The sequence below is a fragment of the Strigops habroptila genome, chromosome 5 (assembly GCF_004027225.2).
Source record: "Strigops habroptila isolate Jane chromosome 5, bStrHab1.2.pri, whole genome shotgun sequence".
NCBI lineage: Eukaryota > Metazoa > Chordata > Aves > Psittaciformes > Psittacidae > Strigops > Strigops habroptila.
The window spans coordinates 37,273,974-37,292,700 of NC_044281.2; the positions used below are offsets into that span (position 1 = coordinate 37,273,974).

The 18,727-nt window shown below is 47.4% G+C and overlaps 1 protein-coding gene across 1 annotated transcript in view; it reads left to right on the forward strand.

Moving 5' to 3' along the window:
- Positions 1-18,727, forward strand: part of COL13A1 (collagen type XIII alpha 1 chain) — a 90,124-nt gene that overhangs the window by 54,282 nt on the left and 17,115 nt on the right. The window contains exons 19-35 of the mRNA XM_030486359.1: positions 1,123-1,185; positions 1,810-1,836; positions 5,777-5,821; positions 7,534-7,566; positions 8,425-8,451; positions 9,080-9,142; positions 11,160-11,214; positions 11,645-11,728; positions 12,671-12,715; positions 13,333-13,400; positions 13,954-13,977; positions 15,038-15,091; positions 15,614-15,658; positions 15,981-16,133; positions 16,950-17,048; positions 17,678-17,731; positions 18,559-18,600. Coding sequence (XP_030342219.1) covers positions 1,123-1,185; positions 1,810-1,836; positions 5,777-5,821; positions 7,534-7,566; positions 8,425-8,451; positions 9,080-9,142; positions 11,160-11,214; positions 11,645-11,728; positions 12,671-12,715; positions 13,333-13,400; positions 13,954-13,977; positions 15,038-15,091; positions 15,614-15,658; positions 15,981-16,133; positions 16,950-17,048; positions 17,678-17,731; positions 18,559-18,600 — 981 coding nt within the window. The remainder of the gene's footprint in view (positions 1-1,122; positions 1,186-1,809; positions 1,837-5,776; positions 5,822-7,533; positions 7,567-8,424; positions 8,452-9,079; positions 9,143-11,159; positions 11,215-11,644; positions 11,729-12,670; positions 12,716-13,332; positions 13,401-13,953; positions 13,978-15,037; positions 15,092-15,613; positions 15,659-15,980; positions 16,134-16,949; positions 17,049-17,677; positions 17,732-18,558; positions 18,601-18,727) is intronic.

Here is an 18,727-nt window from a genome sequence, read left to right on the forward strand (position 1 = left end):
GGACAGGTGTCTCCCCATCTGTGTGCCTCTCTACACCCACTTCCAGGTTGAAGGCTCTTGTGCATCCAGACCTGAACAAGAGATTGGAAAGGGCCAAATCCCTGGCTATGTATTGCTCTCCAGAATAAAGAAGGAAAAAGTCAATCCTGCTCCAGGTTAAAAGGCAGAAGCTGGCAATGCCCAAATATCTTCAGCAGCGGTTAATCAACAGCGGGGTTGTCAAGTCCAGAGGGTGTAATGAAAAGACAGAAAGAGAGACAAGGGAAGGACACAAAGGAAGATCAAAGGGGAGAGAGGGAATGAAGAGATACTGCTACAAAGAGATGTCAGCTGGAGAAGGGAAAGGCGAATGTTCCTGGCAGGCAGGAGTCCTGTGTCCCGTGTTATCTCCACATTGCTTTATGGGTGCTCTGTGAGCAAAAGGCAAGACCTGAGAGCTTTTTAATTAGTTCTGTATAAACTGAGAAGTTTTTGTTATGTCAGGAAGTGGAAATTATAGCCCTCACAGACCACAGCCCACTCCTGCAGACAGACACGATTTATTGCCTCTTCTTCCAGTGAACCATTGGTTTTTCCATTAAGAGCCCATCGTGTCCTGTGTGTGTGCTAGGCGGGCGGCTCTCAGCACACAGGAGCAGTGCAGGGGTCCCTGCGATGACCTCGCAGTGGGGGCCTCTCCTACAAGCTCCTCTTACATGAAGCAACTTGTCTGGCTAATTTACTTACCAAGCAAAGAGCTTGCACTGATCTCGGCCCACTGAGCCTGAGGTTGTGACCTTTCTCTGGGAAAGGAGGAAGGAATGGATGAAAATAGGTGAGAAGATCTTCCCTGATGAGTGGGTCAGGGGAAAAGGAAAAGAGGGTAAAGAGTTGAGCAAAGATGTGATACAGGATTGTGGGACCACTCCCTTCAGTCCATATGTTTCTCACCCTGAATATTTTGATGCAGAATGGTGCTCCTCTCCCAGAGAGACCCAGATGGCAGGTTGGTGTGTGGTGGGTGCCTCTGTGCAGGACACCCCTGTCACATCTTTGCTGACCTTTCAGGCAACCCACAGGCTCCTTTTCTTGCTGCTCACTTGTGTTTGCTTCTTCCTCCAGTTTCTTTCTTCTCTTCCTCAGGGTGAGGTGGGTGAGTCAGGCCTGCCTGGTGCACTTGGCCTTCCTGGAGCTACTGGCCCCAAGGTAACCCTTAAACTCAGAGTCATTTGGGCCATTTCCCAAGGATAGATAAGTGGCACACAAGCTTAGAGACACACTAAAGGAATAAAGAAGTTCAGGGGCTGGAGGCAGTTCTCTAGAGCCTAGTATGAGCCACGTAAACAGAAAAACTCAGTCCTGTGTAAAGAGCCTGGGCAGTTTTTGGCCACAGTGATTCCCTGCTGTCCTGAAACCGGGTCAGGTTCAGCCCTGCACAGGCCCCCGTTAAAGAATAAGACTGACCCAGCCTTTAGAGACTTTTGCATTAAGTCTGGGAGAATGAAGATACTCTGGTCCATGAAATGGTTTGATGGTTTGTCTACAACTCAAAACATGCAGGAAAGAATTAGTATGGGTGACCTCCAGTATCCAACAATGTAAATTGCCTTGCATTCCCAGGGAGGGGTGGGCTGCAGCCAGTGTTCAGGCTGGTACCATGTTATTATCAGGAGCCAGTTCTCTCTGGAGGCCTGGGTTGTGTTTATCGCACACTCCAGCTTTCAGCTACTTTCTCTTCTGCCCTCATTACAATTGTACTGCTTGCTCAATTTCTCTTTATGTTCACTGTCCTTCTCTATGTTTCTTCTCTCTCTCTCCTTTGCGGGGCAGGGTGAAAAAGGGGACACTGGCATAAAGGTAGGCATGAGAAATACGGTGTTCTAACATGGTAGATCATCTGGGAGATACTGCTCCTTGGGCTGATGAATTGTAAGAGGAAGTTGGGTCTGAGGCAGCTCTGTGGGGTATTTAATGGAGTACACATCTGTGCTCTGATTAACCACAGACAGACACTCCAAGCTCAGGCAATAAAAGCAGCCTTTATCCATTTGGTGGAATTTGATTCTTACCAAAGGCATTTCTCTGACTATGAAGCTTGCTAATGATTTGTTACATCTCTCCATTTGATGGGCTAGGTTGGGGTTTCCTCATAAAATATGGTTAGCTGACGCAATCAAATCCACTCAAACTCTGCAACTACAGGCTGAGGTTTGGGCACAAGGCTTTTTGTCTGTTTTCGGACATTTTTTACAGGCTTATATGGACTATGCCCATATGTTATCTATTTGACTGAAATTTACTGTACCCATATATTTAAAGTATATTACTCAATGTAGGCTGTACTTAAAACATTACAACACTGGCAACTGTTCATGACTGTGTCATGCTATACATCTTAAAGAAGAAAGACTGGTCCTGTAATATTTTGAAAGGCATTAACACTGACACATACATTTCAAGTATTTAGTATGTGGCATGCGCCTCATTTATCGTGCAGCATATACATTTTCTATATTTTTTCCATCTGGGTGGATTATTTGAAGGCAGAAAAGGCCCCTTCTGAACTTAACATGGATGTGTTACATCAAGTTTAAAGAAATGTTTGGGAATGCAGGCTCTGGGTTGAATAGAACAGCAGCAATTGTCTTCCTATAAGAAAACAATACCTCCTCAGAAATACTGTGGTGCATGTAAAGTCCAAAGGTTTCCCCATGTCCATCTTCACATCAGTGTAATTCCGTTGAGCACAAAGGCATTGCTTCAGGTTTGTGCCAGTGTAAATGAAAGCAGAATTGCACCCAGAACGCATGTGTTTTTGGGGTAAGAGTTTGCTGCTGTCCCAGCAGCTAAGTGCTCTCCCATTAAGCTGAACTGGATGGAAGACTGAAGTTAGGGCATGGCCTGCGAGGGAGTAAAGGCTTGAAGGAGAAGCTGTGTTCCACCCCTGCTTGTACTGTCTTTTTTCACTGCTGGCAAACGTAAGGACTAATCAACCCTTCATTTGGGCAAAGGGGAAGTCTCCCAAGTCTTCCAGTGGTGTCTCAGGGTCATCCACAGGTGGGAGCCTTCCCTGTTCTGTGTAGAGAGTAACAACTCAAGGCGACCCTGGACACATGCTCTTGCTGCTTGGGCCCTTACCATCCCACTTCACAAAGAGTGGAGATGAAACCTGCCCTGCCTTTGGTGATACTAAATTGCAGCTCCGAAGGGGCACCTCCCCAGTCCCAAAGTAGGCTCTTCTTTCACACACTGACTTTCATTTGTTATTGTCAGGATCACTTTTCTCTGAACTTCCTTTCTTCTTCTCAGAGGAATTGAAAGGGAAGTGCAGAGGTACCCTTAAATCAGAAGCCAGACATCACCCAGTAGCCACTCCTGGGCATCTGACAATGCATGGATTTGTTGTCTTTGGAAATCACTTCTTTCTGTCATCCTCCCACCTGGGATGATTGCTTGGGATTCTGGAAGCCTCTTAATGCTTCCATCTTTGGATCCAATTACCTGGGCTAGATTCTGCCTTCTCTGAGGAGCCCCAGACAAATACTATGATTCGTAAGTTAGCTGTAGTGACCAATTTTGCATAGCATATCACTGCTTTTGCTGGCAGTGAAGAACATTTCAAGCCTGAAGAAGATTGCCAGTTTCACACAGACCCCTTGTTCTTTACTTGCCTCTCCCCACCCGGTGACAGATGCAGCACAACATAGTTTCTCTCTTAGCTATTTTATTCTGTACTTTGGTCATATCGAGATCTGTATCTGTGCCCCATGAAGGTCATTAGACAACCAGTGAATGTGATCACCTGGGTAATTTGAATAGGTATTTGACTTGCTGCCACTCAGCCCAGACATCACATTCAGCTTTACTGATGTTTTCTTTCTTTTTTTTTTTTTTTTTTTTTGAAAGGTCCTTAGAATGAGGCTTTTTCTCATGCTCTGAGGAAAAAGCAATAAAGAAACTGCCCACAGCCTTGCTCAGTATGCCCCAGCATAATCTGCCTTTTACAGCAAGGAGCAAAAAAGGAAGGGTCTCTGTTCTAATTGGCAACCCATAGCCAGTACTGCTAATGAGCTGATCAGCATGGGGCATGCTCTGTCGCGATTGGCACCCAGTGGGTATAAAGCTGCACACACCAGGTATAGAGGAAGAAAGTATGGGGGTTCTTTCTGTGTTGGAAGGGAGAGGTGTAGCCTAACTCTTCCAGATAGACTGCGTAGTATTTCCTAAATCAGTCTAAAGCTCGGGAGAGCTGAGGGGTGCTGCTGTCTGCCTTCCTGGAGCCTAATGGGGACATGTGCTGCGCATTTTGCCTTTCATATCGACCTTTGGTGATATTTCCCAGATTCTGGCTTGGCTACACCACTCCAGTGTTGGTTTTGGTGGGCTGCTGCTGCTGCGTGGCTATGGCACTCTGTGCAGCCCAGAGGGCACTGGGGATCCAGAAGGATCAGCCCAATGGCTACTTACTGTATTACAACAGCTTTCAAATGTGTAAGGGTTTAAAGATGTTCTGGAGAGTTGTTTTTCCTGCTTAGTCTCTGGGTTTGGCTCTGAGGTTTTCTTTCTGCTCTTTAATGGTGTAGTGTCATGTTTGTTGGTCCTACTCTCTAATTAGCTCTGTGTGATCCTACTGGTGCCAGTGGGGGCTGTGCAAGTGAGCTCAGGCCATCGTCAGAAAATGCAGGGTAGGGTGGTTGCTCTGTAACTTGCCCCCTGTAAGGGGCTACCTTGCTCCCTCTGAGGTGGCTTTGCTTTTGCAGGGCTAAATAATTAAACAGCTCTTCAGGCAGGCAATTTCTTCCAGGAAAGTTTCTGGAATGGGGAATTACTTTCACATATGGGGCTGCTCTGTGGGGGCAGCCTCTGCAAGCAGTGGGGGTGCCTCCCAGCAGAAAGCACTGGTTTTCCCTGCTTGGTCTCACTTGAGAGAAAAAAAAAAAACAAAAAAAAAAAAAAAAAAAAAAAAAAAAAACAAAAAAAAAAACAAACAAACCAAAACAAAAAAACCCAAAAAACCAAAAAACACAAAAAAACCCCAAAACCAAAACCCAAAAAACCAAAACCCAAAACAGGGAGCACAATTGGGAAGGAGGGAGGGTCCTCACTTCTCCAGTACAAAGCATTCATGATCATTGTTTTATTTTTCTTACAGATAAGCATACCATAGTTAAGTATGCTGCATAGGGTTAGAGGTGCCCACACTGCCTAGGTCATGTATGTTATGGTATTAGACACTATTTTACAAAATGCAGTTCACAGTGTGATACAATTACAAAAAAGTGCGTTTTAAAAAGCATATACATATATCTCTGTTGAATAGCCCTTCCAAGCAAGGACTAAACATCCAGAGCAAAATAACAGCAGTATGCCGATTGTCTGAAGATACTTCATTTTCCAGTTATCACCAGATAAAATTCAGGCTAGCAATACAAGGCACCCCTTGGATTCTCTCTTTCTCCAGATAAGTTTGTTCATCCTATAGTCACTGCAGACTGACTTCCATGCCCTGCAGAATACCATAGCATGGGATGTGGTAGGAGTATTTACCCAGCACTGTTGCTGTGGCACTCCTGCAGGGTCAGTCCTGCTGTACACAACAGGCTTGAGAGATACCAGTGATGGGAAATGGCCCTTGCCAGGACAGTCAGCTTGGTGAGAGTCAAGTGGGGAAAATGAGTTGTGCCTCATCTCACGCTTTCTCATCACCTGTGCCCTGAGCACTCCTCACAGAGAGTCCTGGGGGGACTGATCTCCTGTCTCTTTCTCTCTTTCTCTGTGTTTCTTGCTCTGCTTCCAGGGGGAGAGAGGCATGCCAGGGCTGCCAGGAAGACATGGCACTAAGGTACCTTGTAAAGAGTGGAGTGATGCTTGTCTGCCTGTTCTCACCTATACCACTTGACTGTCCCTGATGCACAAGCATCATCTGGATTCGTGTGTGTGTCTGTTAGTCAGTGACTACCCTCAGCTGAAATCTTTCTGCTTCTAAATTGCAAAACAGAGGGCCTAATTTACAAAGGAGATGTTGGGGAAGTGTTTTACAAAGCAAATGGCATGCCCAGTCTGATGATGTCTTGCAACATCAGGATCTTAATGCTTTATGCTAGTGAGAGCGGCCAATTGCTGATGTTCCTAGGGAATTGGTGTTTTGTAAATTAGGGGTCCCAAGTGACTGCCACAGCCTTCAGCAGTGTGTGTTAGCCCACTGCCATCAGTAGGGTTATACAAGTATGAACCCGGACTAGTTCAGCGATGAATCAGGGTCAGTGTGTGAGTGAGCCTGCATGTGTGTGCACTGCAGTTTCAGGATAAATACTAGAAAATAACATCATCTGCATTCACTGCCATTTAAAGGCCAAAGAGTGAGGAAGAGGCATCCCAAATGCACTGTGAAAGCTTAACCCAAGCCAATTGCTGCATGTAATTCCTTTCATGACTCTAGCCTGTATTCACTAAAAACCTACTGACCCCTGAGACAATCTGGAATGCTTTTTTCCCCCCGTTTATTGCATAGAATCCCTGATTTCCATCTTCTGTCCTTGTGTTTTTTAGCTTTGTCCCTGATTTGTTTCAGAAAGCTGAGAGGTATGATCCTGCTGCTCTCTGGCTCCCCACTCCTCCTTGTTTGAACTTTTCCAAGCTCTTTTCACTTTGAACTTGGCTCCCAGTCCTCCCCTATGCCTCATGTGCTACATCCCCAGCCCTCTCATTTCCCAACTTCTAACACTACTTCACCTCCTCCCCTCTCCTTAGACCTTTGTTATCCCTCATATTTGCTTTTATAACTGGACCTTTTCACCAGGACCTAACTAATACTAACACAGGGCATACAGAGATTTCAGAGCAAAGGATTGATAGAGAAGACCTGCTTTTTGCATCAATGCTGTCGAGGGAAATGTGACTGTCCCGGTGGGAGTGGCTGCCTCCTGGGGTTTCTTGGATTGCAGGGTAGGCTGGACTCTGTGGTCGCACGGTGGTGGCTTGTTCTGCGCTGCAGAATGACGCTTCAGTTGCAGTGCTTGGAAGTCTTTTTTTCCCCCTAAGGTGGCTGGCTTCAGAGCTCTGCTGAAAACATTTTACTGCAGCGTTTGTTCTAAACAGAATGAGGGGAAATAGCAAGAGCAATGCTCTGGGGTACAAGCTGGCCTTCCTCGGGGTGCTTGAACTGATGTGTCTGGGGTCAAGTGCCGAACTAGGTGTTTGGTCCTCTGTCTTTGCATTCTTCAGGTATTGGACGCTGTTCTGCTTCTTAGCCTTTGCTTCACTTGCAGGACTAAAATGGGGGGTGGAAATCTGGTTGTCTTGACTGGGTTGTGTTCATGATGTCTGCATTTGGAGGAGCTCTCTTGAAAGCAGAGCCACTGCCATAGGTGAATGACCTGCACAGGGAAGGAGGATGCGTGCTGCGTGGCATTACAGCATTACTGCTGAGTTTTGGAAAGGAAAAGATGTGGATTTTGCGTTTTTAGTTCCACTTGGCTGATACTGTTTTGTTTTTAAAAGCTAGTGTCCGATTAATTGCAAACAAGGTGTTCCTGTCTTTCCTCTCTCTGCCAGGGCGCTCCTGGGGTGGCCACCGCAGGGATGAAGGTCAGTTTTACTCTGCGCTGCAAGAATACTTGCTTAAGTAGGGCACGCTTAAGAGCAAGGGCTGGAGTTGGGAGAAGGTAAGCCGCAGGAAAATGGTCGGACAGCTCCCACTAAAGGGGAGTGTCAGAACTGCTGTCGCTTTTGGCAGAGATACTTAACTGGTCTCCAGCAGCGCATCTGGTACTCTGTATCTCTCTGGGCAGAGAGACTGGTGAGCTCGTGATACTCGTGACTGGTGATGCTCGTGACACTACGTCCAGCAGTGTCAGGATGGCAACAGAGCAAAGGGCCAGGTGCAGACTCAGGAGGGTAGAAGTTATCCTGGGATCCAAGATGTGCAATAAGACAACGACCTGGTGCCTAGATTCCCTCCAGCTGCTGGGGAAAAAAAGAAGTTATTTCCAGGGCTGGTGGGGAGGGTTTTCCTCCTTCACGCCATGTTGATCCCATATCAACACAGCCTCCCTCCAACCCCAGCTGCAACCACAGCCTTGCTCTGCTCCTGTGCGCACAGAGCTAGGAGTAGGCAAATTCCTTAATGCTGGAGATGAGTCTTGTCTTACTATGCTCTCTTGTATCTGGTAAACCTCTTGAAATACTGCAAAGTTACTCGGTTTCATAAAAGCCACTTGTCTAAGCCTTGCTGGTTTCTTACAGCAGTTTCTTACAGCTGCCTAATGAAGATAAACTAAGCTCCAGGCATAAATACTAGTATGCATTTAAAGCATCCTCATGCCTTTATTTAAAACCCAAGGCCTCCACAGACAAATGTTCTTTCCTCCATTCTGATAGCTCTAGCAGGGTTTGTACTCTCTCCTCCTTTTTTTTCACTTTATTTTCCTGTCTCTTCTTCACCAGGGTGAGCCTGGGACTCCAGGAGAAAAGGTACTCTGAGAAGTTTTTGCTTTGAGCCTGCACTTCTGGTTGGTTTGTGTATTTTCTTTCCCCTCCCAGAGCAGCTGAGGGAGCTGAGGAATGGCTCCGTGCTTCCCAGTGCCCAAATCCAGGTCCGATTGACACCTGCCAGTGTAGGCAAAATGGTAGTAGCATACAGTGATGTCAAGTGAGAGAGGGGCAATATGGCAAAAAGATTCCCTTCCTCCTGCCCATGTCTGTATTTATGGGAATACTCTCCAGCTGCCTTCCTCCTTTCCTCCCTACTCCACAAAATGTGCATTTGCTGAGTAAGTGTGTTCCCCCTTCCTTTGTCCCCTTCTGCCTCCCGGTACTTCTGTGTCCACCAGGAGTCTTCCCATGTTACTGTGGGGGCTGTTCATCTGTCATGTACCATATGAACTGCCCTGCACAGCCCCCCTGTCTCAGTTTAGTGTGACCTGGTTTGAGTTCCTGTGGTGGGCACGGTACAAAAATACCCCATCACTCTCCATCACTAAGCAGCCAGCTTGGTTTCTGAACAGCTGGTTCCTCTTGTTTGAGGCTCGCTGGGTTATGTTACAGCATGCGACAGCCATATAACAGACACATTCTCTTGTCTCTTTTCTTCTCCACGAAGGGAGATCCTGGAATCCCAGGGAGGATGGGCCCCCCAGGTTTGCCAGGGAAGAGGGGGCAGCGGGTAGGACATTGTGTGTTTGGGCTTGGTGTCCTGGCAGTGCTGTGCTGTGTTCTCTGTGAGCAGGAGCTGGCGGGAGCCTGCTTTGTGTGCCATTGTCATGCTTGCAGGGAATTATGTGTCCTTTTCTGGCTCTTGCCCCCTTGGTGAAGTGTGTTTGCGTGTTCCTGCTTGCAGGAGGTGGGGGGGGAGGGGCTGGTGACAGGCAGGGCAGCATGAGATGCCTGGGATGTAATCTTGCTCTGGGAATGATTAAGGACAGTGCTGCATCTTTTAACTCCAGAAATAACAGCCTAAACAGGGATTCAGTAATCTGACCTCCCTCCTCAAGAAGTCTGCTTCTTTACACCATTGTTCAGGCAGCACAAGATACGGACATGTGTATGGAAAACTAGTCCTTGTATGAAAAGTAGGATACCAAAAGCAGAGCAGGGCAGGATCAGGGACTCACAGAGGCCTGAGACAGGATTAGAGATTATACTCTTACAAAAACACCAAAAGCCAACCCTTTTCTTTGGGCATGAGGTCCTGCAAATGTTTTCCTTCTTTCCAAAGAGAAAAGCATTAATTTACGGCAGCAGTGTGCATGCTCTGGCAGGGGAGGAAAGCTGAGTAAGAGGTCTTACAGGTGCTGGAGGCCAAATCACCTTAGAGAAACGGGTCACTGCACTCTAGAATTGCCTAAAAAAAAAAAAAGATTGCTGCTAGTTAATTATTTTCCATGGAGCCACCAGTGTATGTCTGTTCCTGATCATTGATGCAAGTCCCGTGCATGTCAGATGTGTGCCCTTGACTCTGATGAGACTGGTGTGCCGCACCAGCCCCTGCAGGCAACAGGAGGAACTCTTTGCTAACCTGCTGATCCATTGTGCTGCTGTTGTAGAGAGAGCTAGGCAACTGCTGGGGGAAAGAGGTTTTGAATTGTTCTCTGTAATCTGTACAAGTTTTAAGTCTTAGAGGTGAGGATTGCAGGTAAGAACACACCTTTTCCGATGATCCATTTGCTGTTCATGTTAGCAGAAACCTCTGATAGCACTCTCTGTTCCTGGCAAAATGCAGACTCCCAAACAGGACACTGTAGCTGAAACGATGGGTGTAGCAGCTTGATGGAGTGGGCTGAATAGAACTTAACTTCAGCCACGATTAAGCTCCAATGTTCAGAAGATGACCAGATGTTATGGCAAACTATGCAAAGTCACTTTCACCAAATGAATGCTGGATGCCCTCCATTGCTCCTGCCGTATGGCATCCCTCCATACTCCATGGTGCCCACGCAGCTCAGCCTGCAGGCCTTGCTCTCCAGGCATTGTTTTACACTGTATTCCTGCTTTGCCATTTTACCACTCAAGTTTTCAACTGCTTTTCACGACTGGTATGTGTCACAGAGCTTGGCTGCTAACTGAGACACCGCACTGCGTTTTTTTTAAGAGTATGGTAAGACTGGGATTTGGAGTTAGGGAACAGGAGCAAGGAAATGTCCCTGGAAGAGGTGCGGAAGTGTTGATTGTGAGATCTTAGCCAGAAGCAAAGCGAGTGTAATTCACAGTGTGATAAGGAGGGATGAAAACTGGATGACTCAAGCAGTGGACAGTTCCTGTGAAAAGAAGCTGAACTCGGTCAGGGTATGGAAAAAGTCCTGCACTCCAAGTAAAATTCACCCTGGGCAACAATATCTCTGGTATCGTGAATGGGAGAGCCTGTGCAGAAAACTGACAGGGAAAAGGGTTTAGCAGACCAGAGTGATAAGGAAGATGCATGGGGGCGGGGATCCTGGACCCCTTTTCCGCTCACTTTCCTTTGGGGAAAAATGGCAATGATGTGCAGAGATAGTCAAAAGGACAGGAGAAAACATTCACGATGCTAAGCAGGTACGGCTGCAGGATTCCTTATCTATGCCTAAAATAAAATCCCGTGGGGAAAGGAAAGAGGGTTTGAAACCAGAAGTAGTTCATCCTTTGGCTGCTCCTCCAGGATGGAGAGTCTGCAGAGTCAGACCCAACAATGTCTGTTTTGCCAACAGGGTGAGAAGGGACGAGCTGGTGACCCTGGGCTGCCAGGACTCCCTGGCACAAAGGTTTGTATCTTCTCTGATTATTTATTTGGGGGGGGGGCAGACAGACTCCAGAGGGAGACGTACCAAAAACCCCATTATCAGGTGGTTTTATCAGCTCAATTTCAACAGTAGAAGAAAAAAGTTGTGTTCCAACTGGAGGCTGGGGGATGAGGTTCTATCCACAGGCACTTTATATGGCCCTAGGGATAAGGCTGAGAACAGCATACAGTCAAAGGATGACGATACGTGATGCTGGCGGGCTTCTGAGCGGAGCTCCCAGGCAGAAACTGTATTGCCCTGGTTCCTGGACAGCTGGTGGCTCTGGGGCAGTGATGTTCTGGGCTACCAGAGCCATCGATGGGTCTTGTCTGGGGCCCTATCTCTCTACCAAGTGAAATTATAGAGATGGAGAGACTGACCTGACCACATGGCTTGTTCTTCCTTGCAAACAGGAGAGAAGGAAATGCTGAGAATGTCTGGTAGGAGGGTAAAGGAGAACCTGGCCCTCCAGGTCCACCTGGGCCCCCTGGACAAAGGTGAGTGTTTTTATCTCCAGTGAGTTTGTGTTGTGAGGACTGTGCCCAACACAAGGTATATAGGAAGGAGCAAAGGTTGCATTCATCTGTGCTTACCTCTGATTACTGCTGAAGGGATATCAGGTTTCTGCAGAGTGTTTTGGTTCTGTTGTTTAAATGCTGAAGTTGAGAGAATTTGTGAACTGTGTTTCTGGGAGGAAAATACCCTCCTTGTGCTCAAATAACTCCCCTCTCGCTCTGTGAGAAATCAGTTGCTCAGAATCAATGACAGCCTCTAGTCACTGTGTCACCTGAGGCAGGATGGACACAGGAGGCAGGACAGAGGCCCTCCAAGTCTCCTGTCCCCTTCCTCTTCTACGTCCGCAAGGAGCAGCAGCAGTAAAAATCCTGCTCCTTGGCGAAGGACACCAAGAAATTCCAGTCTCAGATGTACTTGGAAACAGCCTCCTGTCCATTATTTGGGTCTGAATTGGATGCTTTCCTTCACGCTGGATACTCCTTCTGTACTGGGTAGAAGAGAAGGGCATCTAGCGTGAAGTCATGGCAGGAGATTTGGATTACTGAGGAGAAGGAGACACAGCAGGGGGACTTGGCTGCAGGCAGGGCTTCCTCCTGGAAGTGCAAAGCCACAGTGGAGTCACACCCCCTCCATGCAATACAATCCCATGCCCTTCCCCTTTCTCTTTCTCTCAGGGTGATGTTGGCCGCCTGGTGCTGCAGGGTCACAGGGGAAAAGGTACAGAGTACATCTGCACAACCCAGCTCCCAGGTTCAGTAGCTGCAAATTTGTTCCTATGTGTACAAAACTTAGCTGAAAAGGACATTTTAAAATTAAGCTGTCTAGTCCCAGACTGTTCAGAAGACTGGCAGAGAACAACAATTCCTGGAGTTCAAGCAAGTGAAGGGATAGGCTTTCGCTAACAGCATGTTTTCTTGTTACAGGGGGAACCTGGTTCACCGGGAGACCAGGGACCCATGGGCCCAAGGGTAGGTGTCCTGGCCTGAACACTTTTGAGAGTTTTGTCCCCTCAAAAGGGTCTAAAGGATAGTGAGGCCACACTGACAGTCTAGACTGGGCTTCTGCCTTCTTGAGAGGGGTTCCCACTGTCACTAAAAGTTCTTATAGCTGGCCAATGACTAAGTTTGAGACAGGACGTTTCTCCACTCCATGCCCTCATCAGAAGACACCCTTACCTTAGTGGATAAAAGTCTTCTGAGCCACTTCAAGGTGAATGCTTCTCCACTGATTTGTAGGTAGAGATGGATTTGGGCATCCCAGTATGAACTCAGGCCCTTGGCATATCAGGAAAGGGCAGCAGGAAGGTGTTTGATGCATGCCTAAGTCTGACAATCCCAGTTCCTGGTTTCTGGCCTCTACCAGCTTGATGTTCGTGGCATGGGTGATGGTCTAGGCTTTTCTGGCTGCACTCCCGTACTGTTTCCTGTATAAAATGTGCTTTTAAGAGCTTGTTTAATGAATTAAAAACTGAAGGCTCATGAAACAGGTCTTTGTAAGTATCCCCTTTTTTCAGAGTGAACCCACAGCTCTGAGTACCCCATGGGAGGGCAATCCCAGGCCCTGGCTAAAGAGCTGGTATTTTGCAGGCCCCAAAGGAGAGCCTGGGAAGATGAAATGATGGACTATGATGGTAACATCAGTGAAGCTCTCCAGGTGAGCACTGCCCTTCTGTCCATGAGGTGAATGCTGGGTGCTTTACAGTTTCCTAGGGATGCAACTGGGAACAATGTGAATCTGCTTCCTTGGCAGTAGCAGCAAAGGGAGTACTTGGTTGTTCCATAGTCCTCTTTATGCCACAGCTCACTGCATGATAGTGTTCTGGTAAATACTTGTTCACCTTACTTTGCTGATACATGAACACTGGTGGATGTAGAGGAAACGTGAATCCCCTCGAGAATGGCCCATGACGTGAGGTAGATGGTGAATAAAAGGACTGCAAAGCTTTCTCAGAAGTGTGCACTGATGATGTGCAGTGAGCGAGCCTGTGCCCAGCTCTGGATTAGCCTGGCTTCTGCTTGGAAAAAGGTGAAATCACAGTATAACAGCTCCATGGGGCTCAGAGCTTGTGGTTTTTGCTTTTGTTCATTCTGTAGGCTCCTTGCTCGTTTGCGCCAGTGTTACATAGTGGAGAACAAACCACGTCTGTGAAAAGGCTTAGTTTTCCAATGGCTGTTTTCCTTTCTGATCTTCTTTTTCTTCCCCTAGGGAAATACGAACTTTGGCCTTGATGGTGAGTTCTGAGCTTTGCTGTGTGGTTTTAAAACAGTAGCTGTATGTCCATCTAAGCAGATGGCCTGACAATTTAGGTGCAGCTAAAACATTTGGCTCTTGCTGTTGCGAGCTAAAGTTTGGGGCAGCTGAACAGCTGAAGGAAGAGCTCATCTTGCCTTCTGGTCTTGGTACTTGAATTCTAATCAGGCTCTTAATTTCTCTCTTTAAGAAGGTAATATATGCTGCTCAGACAGGGAGTGCCCAGAAGGAGCAGGGAAAAGCAAGGTGGGGCTGACTTAAACAGGTTAAAAGAGGCTTTGGGTACCTTTGAAAGAAAGCTTATATAAGCAGTCCGTAGCGGACACTTTCTGTGGTGGGAGGGAGGACGTGTTTTCGTCATCGATAAGTATAATTTGACATAACAGTCCTGTACAAAAGTGATAATTTTAAAAACAGCCAGTGACTACAAGCCCTTTGAAGACAAAGAGAGGCAGTTATTTGAGCCAAAATAGGATAAAAGTGTCCCTGTGTTTTACTTCTCAGGACAAGAACCTGGTTAGGAAAAAATGTATTTTTAAAATGCAATATGACGAGGCAGCACAGGTGTAAGTAGCATCACTTTTCTAGGCCAAACTGTTCCCTAGGTCTCCTTAAAGTGGTAACTGCCAAGACTGATCAGGAAATCTGCTCAAAATACTAGGCCATCTAGCTCTGGCTTAAAGCTGTGCTTGACATCTAAGTGGTAGTGTTTCCTATGATCTTTATTCTAAAAATATACTAAATAGGAAGGGAAAAACCTTGTTCAGTTCATCTTGGTTTCAGGAGCAGATAGCTTGTGGTAATTTTTGTTTTCTTCAATGGAATGTAAAGAAATACATACATATCAACGACTCGACTTTGGGCTGTCCTGCTGCTCACTCAGGGACTCTCCATTGCTCGCTTCCCAAGCAAATACAATTTAGGAGTCCTTTGGAAAATTCCCCTGAAATTTTCCCTTAAACTCAGAAGAGCTGTTTGCTTTCAAAACATGAAAATGAAAGCCCTGTTGATGATCTGAAAATGAGTTTTTCTTTACCTAGGGACCCCCAGGACTTCCAGGTGTGGCTGGACCTCCAGGGCCTCCAGGACAGAAGGTATTTGCTCAGTTCAGCACTTGTAGAGCTAAGGGAAACACAGGAGCATAATTCCCCATCCCAGCCCTCCCCAATATTCCTGTTCTCCCTGTCCAGCATTATCAGACTGTCCTGCTGGCCTCTCCACTCCTCCTCATACACAGTATCCTGAAGATCTCTTTTTCCCACAATGATAATGATGGGAAAGATGTGGAAGATGAAGGATCGTTTCTACTTGCCCTTCCATTTAGGAAGAAACTATGGGAACCTATCTCTGGGCAGGGATTGTGTTGGCTGGGGACTATATTATAGCACTGGGGCTGTGAACTGTCAGGATAAACCAGGCTGGTGGAATTGGTAGGCAGTCCCACAATGTATTGTTTCAACAGGGGTTTCTATGTTGTTGTTTTTTCCTGTGAGTATTAGTTACCAGAGTTCCCACAGACAATTTCTGTAATGGCCACCCTTCATCATCATAGTGCCATGCAGAAGGAGTCAGAATAGCTGCTTTCAAACTGCCAAAGTAACAATTCTGTGTTTCAGGGTGAAATTGGTTTGCCAGGTCCTCCAGGCCATGATGGAGAAAAGGTAAGATACAGCGCTTCTTTGGACTGCTTTTCTTCAGTGGTCTTATCTGGAGTTAGTATGTTCTATCTCTGCCACTGACATTGCACAGTTGCCTTTCTCACAGCCAGAGGAATAAATTACTTTGATTCACAAAAATGAGCATTAGTTTATCAAAGTCCTAATTTTGTGGCTGCGATAGCGTGGCAAGTCTACTTTATTCTGCCCATGGCTCCTCCAAGGATGTTACTGTGAGTGAGAGGGTGAGCAGTGAAAGAGGAATCACTCTGCAGCAGTAACGTTTATCTGTAAATGTTTCACTTTGTGTTGTGTGGATTTCTTTTAGGGACCACGTGGCAAGCCTGGAGAAATGGGCCCCCCTGGCCCTCATGGACTGCCAGGAAAGGATGGACCCCCTGGAATAAAGGGAGAGCCAGGCCATATTGGGGTCATGGGAGAAAAGGGCGATAAAGGAGAGCCAGGACAAGCTGGCTCACCAGTGAGTAAATTGAAGCTTCTTGAAGTGTTTCTGGCTATCCAAGGTTATGGGGCAGGCCCTGGAACTTCTCAGATACTTCAGAGCCCCTCTGAGGTGGGTGCTAGAGGCACCTTATTGTTACTGTATGAAGTGTGCCAATACAGAAGTGAGGTCATAGCTCCCTGGCAGCTGTGTTGTGCATCTTGCTGGAGTGGCTGTCCCCAGCTGCCTACCCTGCTCTCTCGGCACTGTTGTCACTTCCGCAGCTTGCTACCTGGTGTATTACATAAACTGAAATGCCACTGTAAGCAAGCAGGCCTGACTGTCAGCAAGGCAGCTGAGGTGCTGGTACACACACCCTCCTAGAAAGGCAACTGCATGGAGTAACCCCCTATATCCCTGCCACTAACTGGGGCAGAGTGCCCAGCCTCCCAGCTTCAGTCTGTCACAATTTCTGTGTCCCCAGCACTAGTCAGGAGGGTTTTATGCGACAAGTTTCTGCATCTCTAAAAGATAACTAGGGTAAAACTCTTGCTGGCTGGCTATTGGGGAGTGACTTCTAGCATGGACTCCAGCAAACTGCATAACTGTGAGCAGAACATGGAGGCAGGAAAGCAGTACCCCATCCCTGCTGTGGGGACTGGCACATCCACAGTGACAGGAGGGTGTTCAATCATCTGGACATCCAGTTTCAATACTAGTGAAGTCCTGCACTTCTCTGGAGTTTTCAGCATGTTCTTGGGATGACCAGAGCCAGTCTCGGCTGTTGCAGTGATGTCTCTTACGTCTGCCCGCCTTAGCCTTGCGAAGAATCCACATATCTTTCTTGATCCGTAGGGTCTTGATGGCTCCACTGGAGAGAAAGGCGAGCGGGGTGACCAAGGGATGCCAGGACCATCAGGATTGCCAGGTCCCATTGGACTTCCAGGATTGACAGTAAGAGTGAAAAAGATAGGCTACTCTTTCCTGCTTGGCAAGCAGAAAACAGCATAAAGCAACACACAAGGGTTCATTTCCCAAAGTGCCGAGTATCTCAGGAGCCTCAGGCCACTACCGCTTGGTTAGGTGCTTAAGTGTCACTGAAGGTCTGTCAACTCTCCAGCAGCAGGCAGGGGGCCATATGGGCATCTGCTCCATTGCTGTTTGGAGGTGCTGCCTCTGGCAGCCACCAGAGCCTCTGTGGCTAAGTCAGCTGAGACACCTAGTTTGCTGGCAGCATGACACTGTTGCTGACCTGCTTGCCATGCCATTCCTCCCTTAGAGGTGGTAGTGCAGCAGAGAGGAGTCAGGCCACTGTTGCTGAAAGACAAGCAAAGTCTTGTAGCACTCTCCTTGCACAGCCACAAGGTACCACTCCTGGAGCCCTCCCTTTTTGTAGGGTGTCTACTCTGGAAGCAGAGGTGCAGGATAGCTGCAGGGAGGCTGTTTATGAAATACATGGTATGTTCCTATTCCTCCTCTGAGGAACTGCTGCTTGCTAGCATATGGGTGGTTCACAGATGGCTTCCGATGGAGTGAGGCTCTAGAGTGCAGCTGGTGGTGACAGGGTCTGTTGTTGTGTGCAGGGAGAGAAGGGTGAGCCTGGGCAGCATGGAGACAAAGGAAATCCAGGAGAATCGGTAGGTCACCTTTCTCATTTTTCCTTCTGCAATCTCAGCAGTAGGGGAGGGCTGATTTGGCAGCAGTGCTGCTGAAAACCAGTACATCCCACCCTCTTATGACACACCCTTCACCGAGGACAGCAAGCTTCATCTTGTGGGTCTGAATTGCCAGCCACATCTAGCTCCTGATGCCCTAATTTTCCCTTACATAAGAACAGTCTTGCTCATGACAAGCAATCAATAATGAATGCCTAGGGAAGAACAGAGGATCATGGAAAGCATAACAGATATTTTCCTCAGCAGTTGGAGTAAAGGAATTTCCTGAACAACACTTACATGTATCTACATATATATGTATTTTCAATGTATTTTGGGTTCTTGAACTTGTCCGTTTTCCCCTCATAGCTCACCCCTAGCTTTTGGAGCATCCTGCAGCAAGGAATCCCACAGGCTATCAATACACTCTTCCGCATGTGTGGAGCCAGCCACCTTCTTTCCTATGTTTTGAAACAGCTGCTAGCTGCTGACCTTGTGCTTCCTTGCAGGAACGCTGGTAACGTAGTGGAAGTGGACCTTTTTCTGGAAAACATATCACTGCTTTCCCTCCTCCTAAATATCTGCAACTGCTGCCTAACCCTCCCCAGAGTCCTGCGGCTGCTTCTCAGCCATTCTGTACTGGGTTGCTGCCACTTCCTAATGCAGTGCTTAGGGAGAGTCCAGGTTTTCAAGCCCGGTAGAACTCTGATACACTGGCTACCCTATGACCTGCTACCCCTTTGAGCAGTTCTCCTTCACCTCTGAGGGCAGCAAATTATGACAGTGACTTCTCTTGCATTGCTTTCTAGATATCTGGACCCCCTGGACCTCAAGGCCCACCAGGACCTCCAGTAAGTTTTGAGTGATTCACCTGAGGTGCAAGGCACTGAGGGAATGAGGATAGAGCAGGAACTGGCTGGGGAGGATTCTGAGTGGAGAAAACAGCCAGAAACACTGCAGCCTTGAAACAGGAACATG